Below are 26,398 nucleotides of genomic sequence, written 5' to 3'. Positions count from 1 at the left end.
CCTAGGGGCCAGTTTTCACCATGCTGGTCTTCTCTGTGCTCGATCTGAGTATTGATTCTTAGCTGCTAAGGTCCCCACCTATCGTTTACATTAGCTCCAAGGACATAGTGTGCAGGGCCTAGGCTGAGACCAGGTCAAGGAGGGGGACTCCTTCATTCCAGGAGCTGCTCAGAAGTCCAGTCTGTGTTTGGCCCAGCAGACCTGCTCTCAGCCCGGGGCCACATTGATTCCACAGCAGGGGCCTGGGGCTGAGGGCGGGCAGAGCCTCAGAGCTGGTGGGGCAACAAGTATCTCTCATCGTAAGAGCCTTGGCCCCGGAGCCGCAGGGCGCAGGCCTTCTCGCCGAGCACGCCTTCCACCGCCAGCGTGGACTCGTACAGCTCACTGCTCCTGTGGGGAGCGGCGGGGCTGAGGTCAGGAGGGGACCCTGGGCAGGGGCTCCTGCCCTGTGGACAGTGCGGGGGAGGCCGAGAGGGGCTGTACCTGGCAGTGAAGTAAACCTGCAGGGTGACGGAGGTTGGGGGTGCATTGGTGGGCCGTGCCTCCAGCAGCCCACTGCTTGGGGAGACCCTGAAGGCCCCAGCATGCTTGGCTGGCTCCTGCTGGCCTGTAACGAGGGCAAGAGGACACGCCAGCTCAGGCAGCTCCATGTGCCGCCCTGGGAAGTCTTCACCACCCCCCGCCCCCCTCCCAGGCCTGCCCGCATCTCGGGGGTGCACCTCTGGTCTCGGCCAGCACCACAGGCCAGGGCAACCCTGGGGTCACTTGGGATGGGGGGACTGGCTGTCTCTGCATGAATTGCAGGTGTGCCAGCCCTGGGAGCCAGCCTGCAGGGACAGGGCACACAGGCCCCTTCCTGTGGGTCTTGTATTATTGCCACAGCCCTGCAGGGGAGCGGTGGGCAGGCGGCAGGGCAGGACATACCCATCAGCATGGTCCAGTAGCTCTGGCAGCCACTCAGGTTCATCAGGTAGACTTCCCGGACTCGCTCCTGGTTCACAAAGCAGGTCCCAAAGTCCACCCAGCTGGTGGACAGCTGCAGCTCTGGCACGGCCACAATGGCCCGCAGGGGCACCACCTGCGTGGGACCAGGTGACCTAGCCCACTCCAGCTGGGCTCTGGGCTGGGGTCTCCACGACACAGGGAACCCTGCTGGCCCCAAGTACTGATGCTCCTGAGGACGGCAGAGGAAGCACCCCAGCGGGCGGCAGGGCGCTGCGACACCATCAAAGGCCAGGGGCTGCTGCTGGATTCTGTGCCAGGAATGGGCCAGGACGGCGCCCTCTGCTCCCCCTGCCATCCCTGCCACCCTCCCACCAAGCTCTGGTCCCTGTTCCAGGTCCAGTCGGGCCACCCTCCTGCCATGGGGCCTCCTGTGGTCTGGCCCTCAGTCCCTATTGGGCCCTGGGCCATCTGGCACTGTCCCTCAGCCTCAGGCCCCACCTGTGTCCTGCTCTAGCTCCTGACAATGCCCGCATCACCCTCAGGTGCTGCCTGCTGTACACGACCCCGTCGCCTGGGCCCCCCACCTGCGCCCCAGCAGCTGCTCTGGCCTCTGCAGTCCTCCCTGGGCCCGTCCCTCACACCCGCACCTGCGGCCCAGCTCAGCCTCCGCACCACCTTCTGGCCGGGGACCTTCTGACCGATGGTGCTCCCCTGGTGCTGGAAGCCCCACACGAGCCCGAGAGTCGTCCCCAGCAGCTGCCTCGGGTGCTCACTGTCCCCACCCATCAGGCCATTCCCGCAGCCTGGCTGTCAGAGTGTTTCCCTTCTCCCTCGATTAAACCGTGTACAGGCTTCACGTGCCACCTCCTGCAGGGAGCCGTCCCTGATTTCCCACCCTCCAGCCCCTCACCAGGCTCTGGGCTCCTGAGACAGGGGAGGATGAGGACCCTCATCTCTCTGTGCTCAGGGCGGGCCTCTTTCCAGGCCAGACTGAGCCCCCGGGCAGGGCCTGCCGGTGCTGTCCTCCTCTGGCCAGCACAGAGCCCGGCCGGCTGCACCTCCCCAGGCCGGCAGGCTGGGACTCGCCTGCGTGGTGTGGTTGGTGTACTCCAGGAGCAGATCCTGAGCAAACTCCATCTCCTTCTCTCCACTGGCGCTCTGCCGAATGTCCACCCCGGGCAGCATCTGGTCGGCCGGGAGCTTCTGGTAGGAGAGCAGCTCCAGGGAGAGCGAGAAGGACACGTTCACCTGGGCGGACGTGGGCGCAGCGTCATCCCAGGCTGCTGAGGGCAGGCGGCCACTTCCCCACCTGCAGCTGCGGCCCAGCCCTGCAGGCCCAGCCGGGCCCAGCCCTGCCCAGCAGCACCCCCGCCTGGTGCTTCCGTCCCACGGACGCTGCCCAGCACCCACTGAGCCCAGCACCCTGCTCCTGCTGGGCCAAGCCGTGCCTGCCCTCTGGGTCAGAGGCCAGAGGGGAAGGGACAGCGAGCGAGCCACCCGTTACCACCACGCATGCCCAGGCTGTGGCTGGGCCCTTGAGCTCTGGAGGGACTTGGTCTCTATCCCGAGGACCCTGAAGAGCCTCTGCCGGGTTTAAGCAGGGAAACGTGAGAGTCAGCTTCGCCTCCCACGGGGTCACTAGCTCTGTCGGGGGTGGGCTGCGGGCGCACACGTGGGTGTGAGGACACCCGTCCGGAGGCTGAGACCGTCACTCAGGCTGGACAGGTGGAGCTCGGCCTCCTGCCTCCCAGACACGGGTCGTTAGTACAAGCTCATCAGAGTGGACTGACACATTTGTTAAAAATATAAATTCTGGGATCTCAGCCCAGACCTTCACATCTCTGGAGGTGGGCCTGGGAGCTTGTATTTTTAGGGCAATGATGTACTGCCAGGTTTGGAAACCGCTGCCCTAGACCAAGATGGGGGTGCAGATGGGGAGCAGGGAGAAGTGTGGACAGGGATTCAGGAGCGGCATCTGCAGGACTCAGTGGGTAGTCGGAGAGAGACAGGAGTCCAGGATGGGTGTCAGAGCGGGTCTTGGGCAAGGGGGTGGAGGGCGGTGGTACTTGCTGAGGTGAAAGGCCGCTACGAAGAGGAGGCACAGGTGTGGGCAGGACAGGGCAGGGAATGGATGGGCAATTCGGTTTGGACAGGTTGAGTTTGCTTCTAGAACTTGGGAGAGAATTCTGGTCAGGAGCCAGACGCCTGGTCACTGTTAGCACGACAAGGGTGAGATTCAGTGCTGTTACCTTTTTTTTTTTTTTTGAGACAGGGTCTCACTGTGTTGCCCAGGCTAGAATGCCGTGGTGTCAACCTAGTTCACAGCAACCTCAAACTCCCAGGCTCAAGCGATCCTCCTGCCTCAGCCTCCTGAGTAGCTGGGACTACAGGCATGCGCCACCATGCCCGGCTAAGTTTTTTTTCTATTTTTAGCTAATGTTTGGCTAATTTCTTTCTATTTGTAGTAGAGACAGGGTCTCGCTCTTGCTCAGGTTGGTCTTGAACTCCTGAGCTCAAGCAATCCTCCCGCCTCAGCCTCCCAGAGTGCTAGGATTACAGGCGTGAGCCACCGCGGCCGGCCTCATGCTCTTTTTTGGGGGAAACTTTTGGCTTCCCCAGAGCTGCCCTAGGGTTCTTAAGTAACTGGTGGCTAACAGCAAAGCCCCAGGGGGAACTGCGGTGGAACGGGACCTCTGGCTGTGCTCTGGCTTCCTCTTGGTTTACCCCTTTGAAGGAGGGAGCAAGAGCACAGTGGGGCAGGGTGCCCTTGATTCTGTCCTCTGCGTGTCTGCATCTGTGTCCCCTACCTCCCTGAAGAGGGGTGGGGGAGGCCCATCACCTCGCCAAGCATCTAGCACACGGCAGGCCCTCACACAGTGTGGTGTGTACATGGGACAGAATATGGCTGTTCCCTAAGGCTCTGGAGGTGGACGAGGTACCCCAGGAGTGTGCAGAGTGGGCGAGGGCTGGCTGGGGCTCTAGGGAGCGTGAGCCTAAGGAGAGGAGGAGGAGGGCCTCTGAGGCAGAAGGGGAAGCAGAAGGGCACCCCACCTGGCTGTCTACCCTTGGCCTGCCCGTGTACAGCGGGGGGCCACCGTGCAGATGTGGGGGTGCACACACCCATCCCCCCAGAGGCCTGCGACCCATCCTCATTGCAGGTGCCTCGGTGACCAAAGGAGGCAGAAGTCAGTGGTTCCCACCTGGGCCCTGGCGCCACCCCCCCCCCCACACCAAATTCAGAATCTAGGATCCTGCTCTCACTGACGCTTTGTCAGAAGAGGCAAGATCACTTTGGGGCCTGGAGTGCCCTTCAGGTATGGCAGTCCAGCCACGGGCTCACCTTTGCCAGGGCGCGAACCGTGGGCAAAGGGGAGGGAGTGTGCGTGGGACGTGGCGGTGCTCACAGGGCTGCATCGGCCCGCACCAGGACATCAGCAGGGGATGGGAGGGAGAGGTGTCTGGGTGAGTCTCTGCAGCAGGCGTGTGGGTGGACATTACGCCTGGACGTCCGTGCCTGTGGAAGTCACCCGTGCAGAGGTACTGAAAGTGCTATGTCGACGGGAGTGCACCTGGGACCGTTTGTGCAGGGCGCGCAGGGTCACGTGTGCAGTCCGCGTCTGAGTGCAGACATGAGGATGTGCAGGTGCGTTGTCTGTACACACGTGAGTGTGTGCCATCAAGGTGGGGGCTGCGGACACCCTCCCCTGCCCCCTGCCCCCCACCCCCACGGACCAGCATGTTCTCCTGAGGGTGGAGCACTAGCAGCTTGTCCGACGAGGCTGTCTCCTCCTCGCACGCCTGCTTCCGGCCAGGGCCAGAAGCTCTTTGGCTCCGGCTAGCCCCATCTTGAGACACGAAGAAGGGCCTGGAGACCAGGAGCCGGAAGTAGTGTGGGATTTCTGTAGTGTTGTTCAGCTTCATGTGGCGGGTGGTCACCAGCTCACTCAGCACCTGGGCAAGTGGGGGGAGGCTAGGGATGCATCTTTCCCCTCTCCTCAAGCCCACGGCCCTGGGGGGGTGGGGGGGAGGTGGCAGGGCTGAAGGAGGGAACTCAGACTGTCAGGCCTGTGCCTCAGAGGGACATGTGAGGTCCAGGTAAATTCGCAGGGCCAGAGGGTGGCAGCACTTACCCCAGAGCAGGGCTGCCCGGGGATGAGGTCACTGGCCTGGCACCGGAATTCCATGCAGCTGTCATAGTCTAGCTCCACACCTAACCTGCGGGGCAGTAGGCACTGCTGGGGCAGGCCCAGCATCTGGGCCTCCTGGCTGCCCCCACTCTGCTCATCTGGCCTGGGGCCAGCCTTTCCATGGGCCCCCCTGCTGGCGTCCCCTCCCTCCCATTCCCGAGGACTCTGTCTGTCCCCACCCATGCCTGGTGAGGATGTTCCCCACAGGGGGGTGGAGAGGACAGGGCAGCCCAGCCGACTCACTGTGCCAGCCTCACACAGCCATGCAGGTCCAGTCTCAGGGGACCCACAGCAAAATCCTGCAGGCGACGCCTCTTCCCTGGAATCTCCCTTTCCACCTGCCAAGCCCAAGCCTGGTCACTGGCAGTCTCTAGGCTGAGCAGGCCATGTGCAACCCAGGAGAGAGGTGGTGGCTATGGTCCCCACCCCACGCCAGGAGGCTCACCTTGTTGTCCAAGCTCATGAAACCCAGGGCGTAGCCAATACACTCCACCTTGTGCAGGGTATCGGGGCTGAGCACCATGGGTGTGAAGGAGACGAGGATGGTGCTGCTGCCCCCAGCAGGGATCACCTGGCACGGACACAGCAGCCTCAGCTCTGCCCCATGCCGACTGACTGGCCAGTGCAGACTCCACTCGACAGCTCCCAGCCCCCACCCGGACTCACCAGCTGCTTGGGGCTGACACAGTACACGTGGTTGGAGGGCACGCCGTCGTGCTCCCGCAGGATGACTGAGATGAACGCCTCTCCCGCCATGCTGCTGGTGCTGTGGCTGTCCTCTACCTATCCACCAAGGAGTCACTGAGGCTCACACGGGCTCACCTGGCCCACTGGCCACACCTCAGCAGCCAAAATGGCAGCCCCCTGCCGCACCACTCCTGCTCACCGATGTGGTAGGGCTGGACGCTGACTCACTGGAGGGCCTTGGGGACCAGAGGGAGAAGCTGTCCTCAGGGGTCTCTGAGGACACGAGCTCATGCCCGGCTTGGTCCCGCAACGGAAATGGTGGCCCGTAAAACACCAGCAGCTCCACCAGCCGGTCCACCCTGTTCTCCGGAGTGTAGGTCTCCCAGTCCAGGCGGATGTCTGGGGCAGGCACGGGGGCAGGGCGGGGAATGAGGGAGGAGCAGGCCGTCTCCTCTGGGCCTCCCTCCCCGCACCCCTCAGACAGAGGCTACCGCTCCCCATACCTAGGGTGGAGGGGGCCTCGCTGCCTCTCTAATGCCACTTCCAGGCAATTCTCATTTTTAAAAAATAGTCTTTACAGGCTTATGCCGTTGGCTCTACTGCCTGAAGCCCTCATGGTCACCAGACCAGGTCTCCATGTCCAGACGCCCGAATCCAAGCACCCCCCTCTCCCCACAGCCTCCTCTCTCTCTGGCCTGTTTGCTGACAGGCTGCTGCCCTCCTCCCCGTCCACACGCAGCCCTGTCTGCCTTCACTTCCTGCGCCGGCCAGGGTAGTCTCTGGGGGCTGCTAGCACCCTCAGAGCTCCCTTTGCCCCCGCTGCCCCCACCAGGCAAAGCCTGACCCTCTAGGAACCGAGCTGTACCATCCCTCTGAGAACCACGGAAGAAAGTTCCCAGCTGGACAGAATGCCACCCCCTAAATCTGTCCCCAACCTAAACTGGGCCCACATTGCTCTCCCTCCCAACCTGTAGCAGCCCAGTGCCAGGCTGTCCCTGCTGTCCTCCAGCTCCTCCATCTTCCTCCCCAATACCCGGCTGATGGCCCCACTTGTCTCCCAGGAGCTCCCAAATTGAGAAGTCCCTGAAATCCTGTCCCAAGCCTCCACATCTGCCTGGTCTATCCCATCCTCCCCACCCCTCCTGCCTCAGTCCTGCTCCTGCCCCTCCGCAGGGGCCAGCATGGCCAGTATCCCCTCTCTCCAGTGACAGAGCCTGCCTCTCTCCTAGCTCGTCCCCAGGCCCGGTGCTCTCCACCCCATATGCTCGCCCAAGCCACGTCGGCTCACCCTTCCTCGGCCGGCATGTCTTATGGGGAAGCCTGGAGCCCCAGTACATTCCTAGCACTCTGGCTGCCCCTTCAGCCGTACTCAACACACTCAACACCCTGTGGCCACAGTCACGCCTGTCCCACCCATCGGGATGTAAGCCCTGCGGCAGAGACCCTGCTGTCCTATAGCCCCAGCACCTGGCACAGCAGCTGACATGTAGCTCAGGTCCTGCTGGCTGAAGGAATGAGAAAAGGGGTTCCTTAGAAGTCTCTGTCCCTATGTGCAGTGACCCTGGTGACAGCAGGCCATCTGCAGTCCCATCAACACTGGGAGACCCAAGGTTGGGCCAGGGCAAGTCCCATCCTCCAGGATGGAAGTGGCTCTCTCTGACAACCCCAGGCTGGCCCGGGCAGTGCCCCGCCTTGGCTCTCTGGGCCTCCCTGGGTAACCACAGCCGCCTGGACTCCTGGATCTGGTCATGAGCTGTCAGCTTCCCCAGCCCCGTCTTCCCTCCCGGCCTGGCTCAGCACCAGGCACAGCCTATGGCAAGAGCCCCAACTTAGCTCGTGAGCATCTCACCACAGGGGCTGGAGTTATTCAGGCGAAGCGTTCGGATAACTGTCTCTCCTCCAGAGACCTGAGTGCCAAACCTGGAGGCAGGGAGACCAGATTCAGCACAGCCACGGCCAGCGTCCACCTGGCAGGCAGGGCTGTTTCACAGAGGGCGGCTGGGGCTGGGGCTGGGGCTGGGGCTGGGGCTCAGGCAGGGAGGAGGCACCGCAGTGGTCTGAGACCCCGGGCTGCGGGCCTTCCCCATGCAGTACCTGGTGAACCGCACTCCCAGGCTGCTCACTGCCCTGGCAACCCATCCTGCCCACCCTCAGCTGACCATGCTGATTCCAGCTCAATCGCGTGAGGGAGTCAGGTCTTCTGCCCCCAAAGCCCTCAAAGATGTATACATAGCAACCATGCCCCCCAAGACCCTTTCCTCCAGGCTGCCTTGCCCTGGAGCCTTCTTGTAGGTGGCACCAAATGGCCCTGGGCCAGCTGGAGAGCACCGAGCTGGCGTGGGCAGCCCTGACAGGGTTCCCGGGGAGGGGGGGAGCGTCGGGGAGCAGAGAAGACGAGGGTGTGGCACCTGATGATAGGCTCCTTCTGGAACTGGTCAGCGGTGTAGCAGGTGGTCCTCAGGGAGCTGATGGGGCAGCCCACCACAGCCATGTGCACCGGGATGACTGCCGGCGGCAGGTCTCCCACCTGCAAACACACACCTTTGCTGCTCCTGCCTCAGGCTGCCACCACGCTTCCTCCCAGGAAAGGCCTCCACTTGTCTAGCCAGCCCTGGGTCCCCACAGCTTGGTCCCAGCCTCACTCTGCACCATTCGATGCCCACTCGACACCCCCAGCCCAGGCTGCCTGGCCTCCCAGCGTCAGCTTCCCTTCCCCTCCTGCAATCGCTGGTCGTCCTCCTGGCACTGCGGCCTAAGGACCTTTGGGCTCTCATGGCCCCACTGATCAAATTTCTGCATCTTTTAAATGGAGAGAACTTTATTATTTTTCTCTGCCAATAAAAAGAATAAATGCATATTTTTTTTAAATTTAAGAATATGATAACCACCTATAATCCTATCCCTGCAGCATGACTCACTGTCAACGTTTTAGGGTACAACTGTGTACAATTCTCATTTATACACAAAACACAGATATAAATGTGGAGCAGACTGGACAACATGCTTTCCTTTAATAACATTCTCTTTTATCTTAACAACGTAAGACAATTTTACTAATGAAAAGTTTATAGCATCATATAACAGGCTGTATAGAATTCCATTGCAGGGATGTGACCCAGTGTTTTTTTATCTAATCCTCTATTGGTGGGCATGGATCCAGAGGTTATTTCCTTTTCATTTTTTCTCTGTTATAAACAGTGCTGAAAAAAAGGGAAATCTGGCACGAAGTCATCTAACCATTTATCTGCTTATTTCCTTGGGGAAAATTTAAATTCGAACACAGCACATTCCCAAAGTGCCTCTGAAGGGCGGCTCTCGTGCCCACTGTGTTTGGAAGCACCCTTGTCCTGCATCTTCAGCAACGACTTCTAAACCTTGCTACTCTGATGAAAACCAGTATTTCATAGTTATTTTACTTTGCATTTCTATAAATGCCAGTGGTGGTGGCAGATTTTCATATGTTTACTGCCCATCTATATCTGTCTTTCCTTGAATTGTCTATTCAAACCCTCTGCCCACGGTGGATACTTTTTGTTCCCCCCTACTGTTATTTAGAATCCTTTGTATATTAATGAGACCAACCATTTGTCATACATAATACAAACAATTTAGAGCAAATATCTACTATAATTAACCTGTTCAGTTTATTAAGTAGTTCCTGAAAATCTTCTATGCAACAACTAAACGGTGTAGGACGATGTATGTCGTGTTATCCCTCCATACTAAACTAAGAGCTCCTTGCTGGTGTCATCTGTTATCTTATTGCTCCCTGTGTCCTCCACAGTATAGTGGGCCACACAGGAACCTGTACACTGCAGGTGCTCCATTTGTGCTAAATGCAGGAGCAAACGAATGGACTCCTGGGTGAATGAATGAATGCACAGAGGGCTGGGCAAGGGCGTGGCTCTGGGAGGCTGCTATTGTCCCTCCAGGTCTTGGGTCCCGGCCCAGGCAGGCAGCCTACAGACTCCTCTGCCCTCCTCGGTGTGGACCCAGCCCTGCACCTCATGGGAAAAGGTGTGGAAGGTTCTACTGCATGTGAGGACCTCACCTGACTGAACTGTCCCAGCCTCAGTTCCGGAGGTTGTGTCACACGTGAACACCCATTCCGTGCTTGGTGGTTATCGCCACTCAATTTGGTGAGGTTTGAGAGGCTAAAGGCCAGGTGTTGAAGGACTGGGAGCCGGAAGAGGAAGGCTGTGGCGGCCACGCCCCCCCCCTCCGTGTGCCCTTACCGTGCAGATGAGGCTGTCCCAGTACTCGCCCCACATGTTCGCACAGCCTGTGATGTCAATACTCAGCTGCTGGTAGGCCCCCAGCATGCCCTCGGACACGTAGGCAAAGAAGGCAGCTCCTTTCCCGTGAGACAACATGTTTTCCATAAAATCTGGGGGGGAATCAGGAGCATGAATTCAGGGCCCTGGGGTTGGGAGTGAGGCCCAAACTCTCAGGTGTTAGCAAAGCACTGCCGCAGACAAGCCACTCTCTCCTTGGCCAGGCTAAACATGCCCTCCTCTTGGGAGCCCAGAACCCAGGGGCTCAGGGCCCTGCTTGGCCAGCCTCTCTTACCTCCTGGGGGCCAGGCCCCAGTGGGAGCCCTCTCTCGTGAGCCACCACCATCCCAAATCAAACCCAGGCTCTGTGCATGGGCCTATGCCATGGCAGGGAAACGGCCTCATTCGAGAGAAAGGCACTGTTGGGCGGAGACCCTTGGCCATCTTGGGGCCCTTGCTGGAAAAGAGGGGTCTGTGGTCCTGGTCCCCTCCCCTGGAGGCTGCTGGCCCACATCCTCAGAAGGCCATGCCAAACCCAGCTCTGGCCACGGCCTGGGCCCAGCAACCCCACCCTGGCTGCTCTTACCCAGGTGCTCTCGCTTGGCCAACTGCTCTCGGATTCGTGCCGTCTTTAGCAGGGCAGGAGGCATGTCAGGACTTTACAAATGGAGATGCAGAAATAATATTAAGGTAGCCAAGCCTGTCCCAAGACCTGCCAGGCCATGTCCTATGGAAACCGGCATCCCACCAGGTGCCCAGCAGAGGAAGGTGGCCCTGCCTGCTCCTCCCCAGGGGAGAGCTGGTCAGATCTCCTCTTCATCTCCTTCTCTGGTCTTTGCTCCCACAGTACCCCCTGACCCAGAGCATCCCAGCTGCAGGCCACCCACCAGCTGCAGGGATTGCGTTTCAAGAAACCCAGGAGGGCTCCAGGGCAGGGATCCCCTCCCCCACCCCAGCTCTGTGTCCTGGTTACCCCTGGATGCAAACCCAGCCCAGACTCCCTATCTCTAGCCCAGACTTCTGCAACAGGCCCCTGTTCCCAGTGTTTCCTGCTGACATCTCTCTAGCATCAGGTGTACACTAACTTTGGGGAGTGGAAAGTTAATGGCTTAAAAACTCCAGAGAAAAAAGGTCCTAAATTAATAGTGCTTACTAATATCCGTGGTGTAAATACTTTCACCATGGCTGATTTCAAGTTACAGCCTTGCAAAATGCCTGAATATTTAATAATCGGCTCTCCTGAGTCAGTACTAGCTGGTTTGGGCATACCACTGTGTGTGAGTATGTATGCGTATATGTGTGTTTGTGCGTGTCTATGTGTGTATGTATATGTGTGTTGCATATGTATATGCATATGTATATATGTATATGTGTGGCATATGTATATGTACATGCATATGTATATGTGTGTTTGTGTATGCATGCATGTGTGTGTATGCACGTGTGTGTATGTATTTATGAGTAAGTAGTGCTCTAGGTCTTGCCTCTGCCCTTGACCATGGTAGCTCTGCTGATGTCTGTCTTATCTATGGGGCCTTTCTTCCCACCTCACCTCTCCATGTCAGCCCAGGCACACCATTCAGTGTCCCCGAAAGCTTCTTGCTCCTGAACTTTCCCTCCCACACCTTGCCCTAAGTTCCCCTGTCTGCGGTAACTTCTCCCTCGCCCACTAAAACATCCTGTCCGGCCTGTGGGAAGCCCTCCACTCCAGCAGGCCAGGCCGAGGGGAAGGGGCCACAACCCCAGCCTTTCCCACAGCCCAGCCAGGGTCCGAGCGGTGGGCAGCAGGAGCCATCTCCTCTCTGCTCTTCCCCAAGTCTCCCTGTGAAAACACAAACTCCCACCTCTCACAGCGACCAGCCTCATCTGTCCTGGGAACTGCCTCTGAAAGAAACAAGACTTACAGGCTGGTCTTTTTGCTCAGGATGTCTGGGGAGCTGCCGAAGTACTCGAACTTGAGGGTGAAAGGGGTGTGTATTGGGCAGCAGTTGGTGAGAATGAGCTGGCAATTCACACAGGTCCTCAGTGGCACTGTCGAGCCAAAGTCCAGGAAGAGGTTGTTTGGGTGACTTGGCCACTGCTGTGTGCTGAAAACACCATGGGACACCACGTTACATGCCACCCTTGGCCCCGCCCAGAGAGCCACCTTGGGTGGGGGTGGGGAGGTACAGGAGCTGCCCAGACATGAGGCTTCATCCTCACACTCCCTCCTCACTGCCAGCCCACGGACCCACCTTTCCTGCCCACCCATGACGCTGAGAGAGGCCTCAAACTCTGCACAAACTGACCCTGGCCAGTTGAGTGTCTCCCAGTTGTTAGGCCTCCTGTGGGATAGCCCAAGGTGCCTAAACCCTGCCATTCCCTGCCTGCCTGGACGCCATGCCTCCCCTCCTCTGTGGGGAGAGAGCACACGGAGGGCAGGTGTGGGGTAAAGGGAGCCGTCCCCGCAGAAGTGGCGAGGGGCCGCAATAACACTGCGCCCTGTTCCCGGCTGCAGGAACTGCATGGGAGCGGGCTGGAGCACAGTGCGGTGCTGATCCTTTGTGCGGTTGCCTCAGCCCCCAGGCCCCTGCCCCAGCCGCGGGCTCACCTGCTGTCAGAGCCCTCCATAGAGATGGTGATGGCCACTTGCAGTCCCTTGGGCTTCCCAGAAATGCCTAGGACCAGTGGCTTCTTCATGCCTGACACGTAACAGGGGAGGACCAGATCGATCAGCTCTTCCTACAAGAAAGCCCAGCCAGGGTTGAGACCCAGGGACAGGACCTCTGAAGACGAGCCCAGATGGTCTTCCACAGAAGAGGAGGTTGCTGTGGGGGGCTCGACACAAAGGCCTTGCTTGACCTCTGTTCAGGTTCACCTCTGCAGAAGGGCTCTCCAGTACCTCCTGTGAGCACAGCCTGGCGGACCACACCCTGCCCCCAGGGGGCCCACCCCTTCCCCGGGCTCCTGCTGTCCGACTCTGGCCTGATCTTGGCATGCCCGCATGAAGCGGACCTCTCTCTGGAGGGGCTGCACATTTCCTCTGATGGAGCCGCTAGCCTAGAAATCAAACCCTTCCTGAGCAAGCTCTGCTCTGTGCCAAGCCTGGGCCTGTCTGCCTGTCGTCCTAGAGCTCAGGCCCACTATCCCCATGTTTGCCAGTGAGGAACTGAGACCTGAGTCTGCAAGTCGTTACAAGGAAGGAGTTTCTGTTCCCACAAGAACCGCAAAGAGATAGTCATCAATGGCCCACGTACTGAGCATGTTCCGCCCCGATCGCCTTCCTCTGGGCCACTCCAGGGAGAAGCCGGTGCCTGTCCTGGGAGGAGCCTGGCCACCAGTTCGCCTCCTCCGGTAGCACCCAGCACAGTGCCTGCTGTGAGCAGCGGCTCTGCCCTAGATCTCTTGGCAAACTGGAAAGCTGGGCCCACCTATGGCCACAGAATTTTTTCCCTGGGAAGGGCAGAAGCTGGTTCCAAAGGCCAAGCATAGCCAATGGGTCTCAGGGCACATCCAGGCCTGCACTAGGCCCCCTATCCTTTGTCCCTAGGGAGTAGGCCTAGCAGGAATGGGGACCGTAGACCCAAATGCAAGAAATCTCTTTCCCACCCATGAGGACCAGGAGTGGGGCCTGAGTAGGACCTACCTGGAGACACAGGAGCAAAGAGTTGGCAGGGTGCCCTCCTGGTCACCCAGGCTCCACACTGCCTGACTCACCTGGGTATGAGTAGTGAGGTGCAACTTGATCTGGCACTCCTTACTGGGGCCCAGCAGGCCTTGTCTGGGAGACATTGTCACTGTGCAGAAGTTTGCTTGGTACCCCAGGAGCTGGCAGACACATGGATGGGCCTGTTGTCACTTACGGGGACCCCAGAATGGAGCAGCATCCAGACAGAGTGCTCAGCACTGCTGCATGCAACCCTGGAGGCTGGCAGGCAGCAGGAATGACAGGGCTGGGTGCTCCGTTCTGGGGATAAACCACAGGCCGCTTCTCTCCTTCCTGACCCAGATGGATGTCACCACCTGTCAGGAGGTTGCCTGGACTAAAGAAGCTGCCCTGCGAGGCCCAGAGTGACGGGGAACAGAGGGCAGCTGCCTCTGATGCACATGGACGTGGCCTTGACTCCCGCGGCACTCATGGCAAGCTCCACAGTCAGCCACAGGGGCAGGGCCACCGCTGGGCTCCCAACAGCAGCGTGGGCCAGTCATCTGCGCTGGCCCCGAGAATTCACAAAAACCCCTACTCTGGCAGGGAACTGGAATTCCCTAAATTCGGGGCAAGAAAAAGCTGGACCAGATGTGCTACCCCTTCAAGGAGCCTTTCTGGGCACTGCGGAGTGAGGGACAGGCCGTGGGAGGGAAGCCGAGTATCTGTTTTGGGGCGGAGTGCTGGGGGGAGAACGCCACCCCCCACACGGGGCTCTGCTGCCGAGCGCTGCAGACCCGCTGCTGCTCGGTGGTGTGGGCTCACTCACCTTGCCCCACTGGAAGCGGGTGGGCAGCAGTGTGCCATTGATGAGTGTGGCGGTCGCCTTTGTGGGTACACCCAGGTAGAGGTTGCTGACTTCCACCTGGCTGCTCTGCAGGTACACGTGGGGCTTCTGCACCTCAGCAGACACAGGAAGGTAGCTGGAACACAAGGAAATAAAAGGCATGCTGCTCACAAAAGAAGAAATAAAATTGTCCATATTTACAGATGACAGAATGGTCTATGCAGAAGATCCCAAGGAATCTGTATTTTTAAAAACTCCTAGAACTAATGAGTGGGGTCAGCAGAGTTCAGCAAAGGGTATAAGATCAACATGCAAAAATCAATCACATTTTTGTACACTAACAATGAATGTGTGGAAACAGAAATTTAAAAATGTCATTAATAGGCCGGGCGGGGTGGCTCATGCCTATAATCCTAGCACTCTGGGAGGCCGAGGCAGGAGGATCGCTCAAGGTCAGGAGTTTGAGACCAGCCTGAGCAAGAGTGAGACCCCGTCTCTACTACAAATAGAAAGAAATTAGCCGGACAAATAAAATTATATAGAAAAAAATTAGTTCAGGCATTTGGTGAATTATTAAGAAAAAAAAATAAAAATAAAAATAAAAATAAAAAAATAAAAAAAAAATTAGCCAGGCACGGTGGCTCATGCCTGTAGTCCCAGCTACTTAGGAGGCTGAGGCAGGAGGATTGCTTGAGCCCAGGAGTTTGAGGTTGCTGTGAGCTAAGCTGATGCCATGGGCATCAGCCTGGGCAACAGAGCGAGACTCTGTCTCAAAAAAAAACTAAAAATCATTATTAATTACTCCAAAAATTGAAATACTTAGGTATAAGAGAAATTGTTGTGAACACTCTGGGTTTATTTCAGGATGCTTACTTCCCCTTCCTGTCCCACCCTGGCCAAATGAGAGAATCTTTTCCAGTCTTCACCAGAAGAACCTACTGAACATCCAAGACTTTTTAACTCTTAAGCGAGTCAACACTCAGCCTCCAAGAATTTGCTGAAGCTACGGTTTAAATGTTCCTACTGTTGCTGGCTCCAGTAGCTTCTGCTTCAAGTAAACTGATCTTTATCCTCTGTATTTGCCTCTCTAGTTTTTGGGGGTGGTTATTTTTCCTGGGACTTCAATTCTCTGATGGATCTAAGAAAAGTCATTGTTTTTCTGTTTGTTCAGCTTTTCTTGTTGTGCAGGCAGGAGCTTGTTGGGCAAGCTCTTTACCTGTCCGGATGGCTGAAGGGATTTTGTAGGTGTGATTAATGTTCATTGTCAGTTGAGTTGAGGTAAAGAGGATTATCCCAGATAATATCAGTGGGTCGTATTCAATCAGTTGAAAGATTTTAAAGGCAGAAATGAAGTTACTCAGACAAAGAAATTCCATGTGTACAGAGAAGCTTCAGCTCATGCCCAAGGGTTCAAGCATGCCTTTCCTAAAGGCCTGCCGTATGGATTTTTGGGTTTGCCTAGCCAGCCCCTATAGTCATGTAAGCCAATTCTTTGCAATACATTTCTTAGTAAATATAGTCTTGCTCTCTTTCTCTGGTGGAATCTTGACTGATACAACCATATCAAGGTAAATTCATAGGTAAATATAAAATACAGAATAAATATATTTTTGTTTGTAACTCTATCTGATTTAAAAGACAACTGTATTAACCAATAACTGTAAAACTGTGTTAATGGGTCTATAATGTAGAAAGATGTCATTTGTGTGACAATAATAGAACAAAGGAAGGGGAAGGAAAATAGCTATATTACATACTATTGAAATTAAGTTGGTGTTAATACAAACTAGGGTTTTTATTCTTTTTTTAGGGACTGGGTCTTGCTCTGTTGACCAGGCTAGAGTACAGTGGCACAATCATAGCTCACAGCAGCCTCAAACTCCTGGGCTCAAATAATTCTCCTGCCTCAGCTTCCTGAGTAGCTAGGACTTCAGGCATGTCCCACCATGCCAAACAAATTTGAATTTTTTTTAGAGAGAGAAAGGGTCTTGCTATGTTGCCCAGGATGATTTTAAACTTCTGGCCTGAAGCAATCCTCCCACCTCAGCTTCCCAAAGTGCTAGGATTAAAGGCATGAGCCACTGCACCAGGCCTTTAAAATTATAACACTACCTATAATGCCCTGGGCAACCATTAAGAAAATAACGAAAGACTGGGTGTGGTGGCTCACACCTGTAATCCTAGCACCCTCCCCATAAAATCAAACAGTGCTAAGATCTAAACCAGCAACAAATCAGAGCTCAAGTGTAAGAATGACACAGTTCAAAGTGAAATTGAAGTTGTCAATCAGCTTCCCCACCTTCTTGGGTTCCCTGGCAGGAGACCTGTCTTTGCCTTAACCCATGGCTAGCATTTGCTTGAAGGGAGAAATATCCCTGAGGACAGATAGAGATAAATTGGGGAGGCAGGATTCTCAGCCCCAGGTCCCAAAACTCTGCTGTATAACTTGGCCAAAGGAGACGCCAAATCAGTGGTGGGTATGTTCAGCAGCAGGTATGTTCCTGAGATCCCCTGGGCATAAACCCCTAGCCAACCTTCCCACACTGCCAGGATAGGATAATACCTTTGGAACCCATCGGGACAGTCAGTGCTCTGGCTATTTACTAGAGCTGAGGCAAACCTGAGCTTAAGACACCACCAAGAGCTGAAAAGGAGGCAGTAACCTAGCAGTGAAGATTTGCTGAGCATACATATTCAGTAAAAACAAAACAGGCCAGACAGAGAAAACTGGAACAGTTAATCCTTCAATGCATAAAAATTGATGCATACCCTCAAGAAACAACAGAAGACAGGGAACCAGAACCTCCTGAAAAGGACAAAGTAAAAATCCAGGGACTGACCCTAATGAGATGGCGATTTGTGAGCTCTCTGACCAAGAATTCAAAATACCGTGTTTCCCCGAAATAAGACAGGGTCTTATATTTATTTTTCCTCAAGAAGACACCATAGGGCTTATTTTCAGGGGATGTGCTATTTGTTTTAAGTGCGGTACAACAATCTACATTGATTCAAATATAGTGAAGTCGTCTTCTTCTGGAACATCATCATAACTCTCCAAACCCCGAATTCCATTCTGAATTTCTTGTGACTCTTTTCCTTTAGAACTATTGGCTCCAATCTCTCATGTTGAGCAATAGAGCTCTAATGGGGCAGATGAGAAGGGCTGCTCATCTTTACCACTCTGCGACAAAATGCATAGGTTGTGCAGATATGCTGCATAGCCACGCCCATCACTAGGTCTTATCTTCGGGGTAGGGCTTATATTGTGCAAATGCTTAGAAATCCTGCTAGGGCTTATTTTATGGGTAGGTCTTATTTTCGGGGAAACACGGTAGCAGTTTTAGGGAAACTCAGTAATTTTCAAGATAACACAGAAAAGGAATTCAGAAAGTTGTCACAGAAATTTAACAAGGAGGCTGGGCACAGTGGCTCACGCCTGTAATTCTAGCACTCTGGGAGGCTGAGGAGGGCAGATTGCTCAAGGTCAGGAGTTGGAAACCAGCCTAAGCAAGAGCGAGATCCCATCTCTACTAAAAAATAGAAAGAAATGAATTGGCCAACTAAAAATATATAGAAAAAAAAATTAGCTGGGCATGATGGCGCATGCCTGTAGTCCCCGCTACTGGCTTGGGAGGCTGAGGCAGGAGGATCGCCTGAGCCCAGGAGTCTGAGGTTGCTGTGAGCTAGGCTGATGCCACAGCACTCTAGCCTGGGCAACAGAATGAGACTCTGTCTCAAAAAACCCCCACAAAAACAAGAAGAAAGAAAGAAAGAAAGAAAGAAAGAAAGAAAGAGAGAGAGAGAGAGAGAGAGAGAGAGAGAGAGAGAGAGAGAGAGAGAGAAAGAAAGAAAGAAAGAAAGAAAGAAAGAAAGAAAGAAAGAAAGAAAGAAAGAAAGAAAGAAAGAAAGAAAGGAGGGAGGGAGGGAGGGAGGGAGGGAGGGAGGGAGGGAGGGAGGGAGGGAGGGAGGGAGGAAGGAAGGAAGGAAGGAAGGGAGGGAGAGAGAAAGAGAGAGAGAGAGAAAGAAAGCAAGAAAGGAAGGAAGGAGAGAGAGAGAGAGAGAGAGAGAGAGAAAGAAAGAAAGAAAGAAAGAAAGAAAGAAAGAAAGAAAGAGAGAGAGAGAGAGAGAGAGGGAGGGAGGGAGGGAGGGAGGGAGGGAGGGAGGGAGGAAGGAGAGAGAGAGAGAGAAAGAAAGAAAGAAAAAAAGAAAGAAAGAAAGAAAGAAAGAAAGAAAGAAAGAAAGAAAGAAAGAAAGAAAAAAATTTAACAAGGAGATTGAAATAATTAAAAAAAATCAAACAGGAATCTTGGAACTGAGAAATACATTTGCTGAACTGAAGAACTCTTTAGAGGCTCTCAACAGCAGAATGAACCAACAAAGGAAAGAATTAGTGATGTCAAAGACCATCTATTTCAAAATATATAGAGGAGAAAATAGAATGAAAACGAATGAAGACTGCATACAAGATATAAAAAATTACCTCAGAAGGCCAAATCTAAGAATTTTTGGTGTTCAAGAGGGAGATAAGCAAATGCAAGGGGCAGAAAACACAGCACAAAAATCTATAACAGATTCACTAAAAATAAAAAGCAACAAATTAAAATATACTACTAGAGATAATCATTTAACCACAAAGGAAGACAGTAAGAAAGGAAGAGAGGAGTCTCAAAACAACTAGAAAACAAGCAACAAAATGGTAGTAGTAAGTGTTACTTATCAATAATAAACTGAATACAAATGATCTCAATTCTCCAATTAAAATGAACAGAGTAGCTGAATGGATCCAATCATATGTTGCCTTCAAGAAACCCACTTCACCTATTAAAAACACATAGACTGAAAGTGAAGAGGTAGAAAAAGTTATTCTATGCAACTGGAAACCAAAAAAGTGCAGGAGTAGCTATACTTATATCAGATAAAATAAACTACAAATCAAAGACTGTAAAAAAGACATGTAGGGTCATTCTGTAATGATAAAGGGGTCAATTCAGCAAGAGGATATAATGATTATAAATATCTATGCACCTAAAACCAGGAACTCCCAAGTACAAAAAGCAAACATTAATAGACCTAAAAGAAGAGATAGACTGCAATACAATAATAGTAGGGGAATTTAACACCCCACTCTCAGTAATGAACAGATTATCCAAATAGAAAATTAACAAAGAAACAGCAGAATTAAACCACACACTAGATCTAATAGGCCTAATTGACATTTACAGAACATTTCATCCAACTGCTGAAAAATACACATTCTTTTCATCAGCACATGGAATATTCTCCAAAATAGACCATGTCTTAGGTCACAAAACAAGTTTGTACAAATTCAAAAACACAGAAATCATATCAAGTATTTTTCCTGATCATATGGAATAAAACTAGAAATCAATAACAAGAGGAACCTCAGAAAATACACAAACACATGGAAATTAAACAACATGCTCCTGGATGACCAATGGATAATGAAACAATTCAGAAAGAAATTTAAAAATTTCTTGAAACAAATGAAAATGCACATAAATACAACTTATCAAAATCTATGAGACACAGCAAAACCAATACTAAGAGGAAAATTTATAGTAATAAATGCCTATATCAAAAAAGTAGAAAGACTTCAAGTAAACAACTTAACAGTGTACTCCAAGGAATTAAAAAAGCAAGAAAAAAGGCCGGGCGAGGTGGCTCACGCCTGTAATCCTAGCACTTTGGGAGGCCGAGGCGGGCGGATTGCTCAAGGTCAGGAGTTCGAAACCAGCCTGAGCGAGACCCCATCTCTACCAAAAATAGAAAGAAATTAATTGACCAACTAAAAATATGTATACAAAAAATTAGCCGGGCATGGTGGCGCATGCCTGTAGTCCCAGCTACTCGGGAGGCTGAGGCAGAATGATCGCTGAGCCCCGGAGATTGAGGTTGCTGTGAGCCAGGCTGACGCCACGGCACTCACTCTAGCCTGGGCAACAAAGTGAGACTCTGTCTCAAAAAAAAAAAAAAAAGCAAGAAAAAAAACAAACCTTAAATTAGTAGAAGGAAAGAAATCATAAATATCAGAGCAGAAATAAATAAAATTGAGACCAAAAAATACAAAATATCAGCAAAAGAAAAAATTGGTTCTTTGAAAAGGTAAACAAAATCAACAAAGCTTTAGCTAGACTAAGACAAAAAAATGAGATAACCCATGTAAATAAAACCAGAAACAAAAAAGGAGACATAACAACTGAGACCTCAGAAATACAATGAATCATTAGAGACTATTATGAACTATACACTTAAAAATTGGAAAGCCTAGAGGAAACGGATAAATTTCTATACACATATAACCTACCGGGATTGAACCATGAAAAAATAGAGATCTCAACAAACCAATAAGAAGTAACAAGATGAAAGCCATAATAAACAGTCTCTCATCAAAGAAAGCCTAGGACCTGATGGAGTCACTGCTGAATTCTACCAAACATTTAAAGAAGAACTAATACCAATCCTCCTAAAACTCTTCAAAAAAAAAAAATGGGAAGAGGAGGGACTACTTCTGAACTCATTCTATGAGGCCAGCATTACCCTGATACAAAAACATAACAAATGTACACAAAAAAGAAAACTACAGACCATGTATCACTGATGAACAAAGATGTAAAACTCCTCAACAAAATACTGGCAAAGCAAATTCAACAGCACATTAAAACGATCATTCACCAGGAGCAAGTAGGATTCATCTCAGGGATGGCCAGGATGGTTCAGCATATGCAAATCAATAAACTTGATATATCCACATTAACAGAATCAAGAACAAAAGCCAAATGATTATTTAAATAGATGTCAAAAAGCATTTAATAAAATTCAACATCCCTTTACTAGAAAAACCCTCATCAAAATGAGTATACAAGAAACATATCCCAAAATAACAAAGGCCATATAGGACAACCCTTACAGCTAACATTGAACTGAATGGGTAAAAATTGAAAACCTTTCCTCTAAACACTGGAACAAGATGAGGATGCCCCTTTCACCATTATTATTCAACGTACTCTTGGAAGTCTTGCCTAGAACAATCAGGTAAGAGAAAGAAATAAAGGGCATCCAAATTGGAAAGGAAGAAGACAAATTAGGCTTATTTGCAGATAACATGATCTTGTATCTAGAAAAACCTAAAGACACCACCAAAAAACTATTAGTACTGATAAACAAATTTAGTAAAGATGCAGGATACAAAATCAACATACAAAAATCAGTAGTATTTATATATGCTAACAATCTGAAAAAGCAAACAATCTGAAAAAGAAATCAAGAAAGCAATCTCATTTACAATAGCTACAAAAAATACAAAATACCTAGGAATCAGTCTAGCCAAATAAATCAAAGACCTATACTAGGAGAACTATAAAACTCTGATGAAGAAATAGAAGAAGACACAAAGAAAATAGAGATAGTCAATGCTCATGGATTAGAAGAATTAATATTGTTAAAATGACAATACTATCCAAAGTAATACAGATTTGATGCAAATCCTATCAAAATACCAATGACATTCTTCACAGAAATAGAAAAAAAAAATTCTAAAATATATATGAAACCACAAAAGACCCAAATAGCCAAAGCAATCCGGAGCAAAAAGAACAAAGCTGGAGGCATCACGCTGCCTGACTTCAAAATATACTATAAAGTTATGGTAAGCAAAGCAGCATGGTACTAGCATTAAAACAGATACATAGATCAATAGAACAGAATACAGAACCCAGATATAATTCCATGCATTTACAACCAACGAAGACACATGCATTTACAACCAACGAAGACACATGTATTTACAACCAACGAAGACACATGTATTTACAACCAACGAAGACACCAAGAACATATCATTAGTCTTTTCAGTAATTGGTATTGGAAAAATTGGAGAACCATACACAGAAGAATTAAACTAGACCCCTATCTCTTACCATACACAAAAGGCAACTCAAAATGGATTAAAGACTTGACTCTAAGACTTGGAACTATGAAGCTTCTAGGAAAAAAAAACACTGGGCAGCCTTGTGAGACCCTAAGTATAGAATCCAATCGAGCCTGCAGATTGGTAGACATGTAATTCACAGAACTGTGGGATAATAGATGGATGCTGTTTTAGGCTGTCAAAAAAAAAAAAAAAAAAAAACCATAGGGGAAACACTCCAGGATATTGGTCTGGGCCTTGAGTTCAGCGTCACAGCCCCAGAGCTCAGGGCAGCACATGGGAGAGTGGATTGCCCCAGCGTTTGCCACACTATTCTCTTGGGTTGGAGAATGGCCAGGGCAGAGCCGGTAACATTGGGCCTGGGTCTTTCACTTCCTATTTATGAATGAAGGAATGAATTGCTTTGTGTAGCTGGCCAGTGTGGATTTGCTCTAGTGTTTAGGGCTGTTTTCCCCCAAAGACCCTTCCTCTCATGGGGCTTGGGCTGTGTGCTCTGAGGGTGTGACTCACGTACACTTCACTCTTTGGAAGCGGGTGCTCTCCACACCTACCCCAATTACTCAGAGGAAACTTATACCACCAGCTCCTTATGCAAATCAACTTCCTCCTCCAAAGGCAGGAATAGACAACCGAGGATTACTAGAAGCAGAAGAAAATCCATATAGTAAAGGAAGAGAACTCCAAATCAAAATCGGGAAAAAAACAGAAATTAGTTTCCCTGGGGAAATTTGAGAGGCTGTTGCACCCATAAGACAATAAAAGATTACTATAAAAAGGAACTCCCCAAGAACAAGAAGAGCTTGAAATTTAAAAACATGATTGCCAAAAGAAGGACATACCACCGAAGACAGAATTGGTGAGCTGCGGGGCCAGGACATCTTTCCTGAATGAGGAACAAAAACATTGAGAAATGGGAAACATGAGAAAAACAGTGTGGATCTGGCAGGTCTGCGGTGGACCATGGTAGCTACTGTTGTCACTGCCCAGCAAGCTCTCCTACTTCTTCTTGAGACAGATCTTCCCCGGGTGCCCCAACCAGGAGAAAGGGTGGGCACATGAGCCAAAAAGGACCACTCGGGGCTCTCTCTGGAGGGAGCCGGTTTCACTTTTCACTGAGGTTGTTCAGCTGGGAGTGTGTGAGCCTGGAGCTCTGAATGGCCCTTCCCCAGGGCAGAGTGGCTAAGAGCCCTTGCCAATAGGGGAGACAAAGACCAACAAAGAAAGAGAAGCAGAGTTGAGCGTTGAAGCTGGGATGGAGGTGGGGAAGAGGGAAGGCGGGAGGAGAATGAGAGAAAGCAGAAGGCCAGACCAAGGAAAAGGTTTGAGCCCTGGATTCAGCAGGGCAGGAATGCCCAGGCACATGAGCCAATGCCTTCTCCTTTTTGCCTAAATTGGTTATGTCTGTGTCACCTGCAACCATAAACATTCTGATTAATGCAAGGTACTTTCAGGAGCAAGAACAGAGACAGAAAAGGAAAGGAAATAAGCAAAGACTTAAAAGAAGGCATTTTCCCTGAGCTGATGGCAGACTTAGCTTTCAGATTTCAGGCCAAAGTGCCCTGCAGGACCAGTGAGAAGACTCATATCTAAATCCACGCTGGTCATCATGGAAAAGCACATTCAAGTGACCATAAGATGGTCAAGTTCAAAAAGTCAGGTAACATTTGTCGTTGTGAGAGTGTAGGCAGAAGTAGAAAATGACAGCCTTTTTGGAGTATAATTTAAGAGTATCCACAAAGATTTGACATGTGCATTTAAATGTTTATAATGAAATGCACAATACATGCAAAAATGAGTATAAAACACACACACACAGCTTAGATATATATACAGTTTAAAGGATAATAATAAAAAGAACACCTACATACCACCCCGACCCAGCTTCAGAAACAAAATGTAGCCATGGGCCAGCTTAAGAGAATATTTGTTTCAGAATAATTTGGGAAGTGGGGGTAGGGGGAGAAGTGGATGCAGGATATGGATGAAACAATATTTGCAGTGAGTTGAGGATTATTGAAGGTAGGTGATCAATATATGGAGGCTTATTATACTATTGTATTTTTATATATGGGAGAAGTTTGCCAATAGAAATAAACAAAAACAGAGAGAGGGAGGGAAAGAGGGAGAGGGAAGGGGGAGGGGAGGGGAGGGAAAGGGAAGGGGAAGGAAGAAGAAAGAGAAGAAATATTATGCCTTTGAAACCTCTAGCATGTTCCTTCCAGGATATAATGGTATTTGCTCATTTAAATATCCTCCCAAGTTTTTGTGTCCATTCTCCTGTTGATAAACATTTGTTGTTTCTAGTTTTCATAGTCAGGAACAGTCTAGCTCTGAGTATTTATTTCTACATAAGCATACATCTCCCACTGCACATGTGTAAGAGTTTCTCTGGGAGTATATTTACAAGGGAAAATACTAGGTTACACTAAAGTGTTTTCTAAAGTGGTTGTACTAATTTACCTCCCTTTAGTATACAAACTTAAGAAAGATATACCCCATAATATTACCAGTGAATTATTATCTCTAGGTAATGGATTATGAGTCATCTTAGTTTTCTTTTCTGTAATTTTTCTAATTTTATAGCATAAACATGTATCAATAGCTTTGAATCTAGAAATAGCTTGCGATAAATATGCAATTGCATACACAAATAAATGTACCGTGACCGTGCGTGAAGTCTGTCTCGAAGGCTCTCCTTACCTCCAGACCCCATTTTCCACCTGCAGCTCCAGGACAGTCTGCAGGGTCTGGCACTCCAAGGCCTCCAGGGTGACGTCCACTCTGCACTCCCCCAGAGGGTGAAGGTAGCCACTGGAAGGCTCGATGTTGAAGGGAGACACCTGATCCGGAGGCCAGTCCGGAAGGATAAGAAGTGAGCACACTTGGAATTGCGGAAGAACTGAGGGCTGGCCACGCCCAGCCAGGGTCGCCCCCCCAAGCTGCCCCCAGTTCTTCAAAGAGCCGTCTAGGATTCAGAAGGAGACAAGCAGGTGTGTGTGTGTGTGGGGGGGAAACCACAGCAGCATGAGCCTCGGGGTAAAGAGGACAAAAACGGAATCTCCTGGTAAAGAAATACACAAGCTGGAGGTCCCCATGCCCTGAGCCAGATCTGAGAGTAGAAGGCAGAGGGAGGTACCCCAGGGGGAGTGGGGAGGGCTGGGGAGCAGGAAGGGAGCCAGGGAGCCATGCTGGTGGGAGGGGTGGCGGCCCTCTGAGCAGGCATGGGTCAGAACCCTAACAGGTTCAACCAAGGAAAGCCACCAGGTCACCGGACTGGAGGAGGGGAGAAGCTGCCTGTGGCCACAGATTTGTCCTTTGTGCCCATGCGGTCTTTTCCCCACCCTCCCAGCCTCATTCACTCCAGGCCCACCCTCCCCCTACACCAGCACACAGACAAAGGGACAGGGGAAGGGAAAAACTTGGGGAGAAAAGTGTCCACCTCTGGGAGGTGCCCTACATTCCATTCTCCCTGACCCCAGCTGCGAGAAGTGGCACTCTGACTGAGTAGCCTGTGAGCTCCCATGGGCCACACTGGCTAGTAGAGGTGCCACTGGATATTGAAAGGTCACACTAGGATGGACAGTATTGCTCTCTTTGGCCTCTCCCTTCCATGAGACAAGACCATGAATGCAGGGTTGTACCTTCCTGGAGGTGACAGGAGCATGGCCCGGCCTCTCCCACCATACCCTCTTCAGGCCACAGGCTGGCGGAGGGGCAGGGGCGGTGGGAGAGCTGTACCCTCTTGCTGGAGGTTTTACCGCCCTGGCACTGCTGAGTGGGGTGGGCTGGCCTTTACTAGAGTCAGCTCAGGCCTCAATCTCATGAAAAAAGAGGGCTCGGCCAGGCGTGGTGGCTCACGTCTGTAATCCTAGCACTCTGGGAGGC

The 26,398-nt window shown here is 51.4% G+C and overlaps 1 protein-coding gene across 1 annotated transcript in view; it reads right to left on the bottom strand.

The window, feature by feature from the left end:
• Positions 1-66: 66 nt before the first annotated feature.
• Positions 67-26,398, bottom strand: part of DLEC1 (DLEC1 cilia and flagella associated protein) — a 75,371-nt gene continuing 49,039 nt past the window's right edge. The window contains exons 19-37 of the mRNA XM_020285457.2: positions 25,214-25,353; positions 14,548-14,701; positions 13,790-13,900; positions 12,684-12,814; positions 11,998-12,180; positions 10,680-10,750; positions 10,055-10,206; positions 8,228-8,346; positions 7,669-7,739; positions 6,019-6,218; positions 5,799-5,915; positions 5,578-5,703; positions 5,376-5,470; positions 5,076-5,160; positions 4,678-4,896; positions 2,032-2,193; positions 925-1,078; positions 484-607; positions 67-390 (exon numbers count right to left, since the gene is read on the bottom strand). Coding sequence (XP_020141046.2) covers positions 267-390; positions 484-607; positions 925-1,078; positions 2,032-2,193; positions 4,678-4,896; positions 5,076-5,160; positions 5,376-5,470; positions 5,578-5,703; positions 5,799-5,915; positions 6,019-6,218; positions 7,669-7,739; positions 8,228-8,346; positions 10,055-10,206; positions 10,680-10,750; positions 11,998-12,180; positions 12,684-12,814; positions 13,790-13,900; positions 14,548-14,701; positions 25,214-25,353 — 2,538 coding nt within the window. The 3' untranslated portion in view covers positions 67-266. The remainder of the gene's footprint in view (positions 391-483; positions 608-924; positions 1,079-2,031; positions 2,194-4,677; positions 4,897-5,075; positions 5,161-5,375; positions 5,471-5,577; positions 5,704-5,798; positions 5,916-6,018; positions 6,219-7,668; positions 7,740-8,227; positions 8,347-10,054; positions 10,207-10,679; positions 10,751-11,997; positions 12,181-12,683; positions 12,815-13,789; positions 13,901-14,547; positions 14,702-25,213; positions 25,354-26,398) is intronic.

Source organism: Microcebus murinus, chromosome 1 (genome assembly GCF_040939455.1).
Source record: "Microcebus murinus isolate Inina chromosome 1, M.murinus_Inina_mat1.0, whole genome shotgun sequence".
NCBI lineage: Eukaryota > Metazoa > Chordata > Mammalia > Primates > Cheirogaleidae > Microcebus > Microcebus murinus.
The sequence above is the reverse complement of the archived record's forward strand: the minus strand, read 5'-3'. Positions and strand labels throughout refer to the sequence as shown.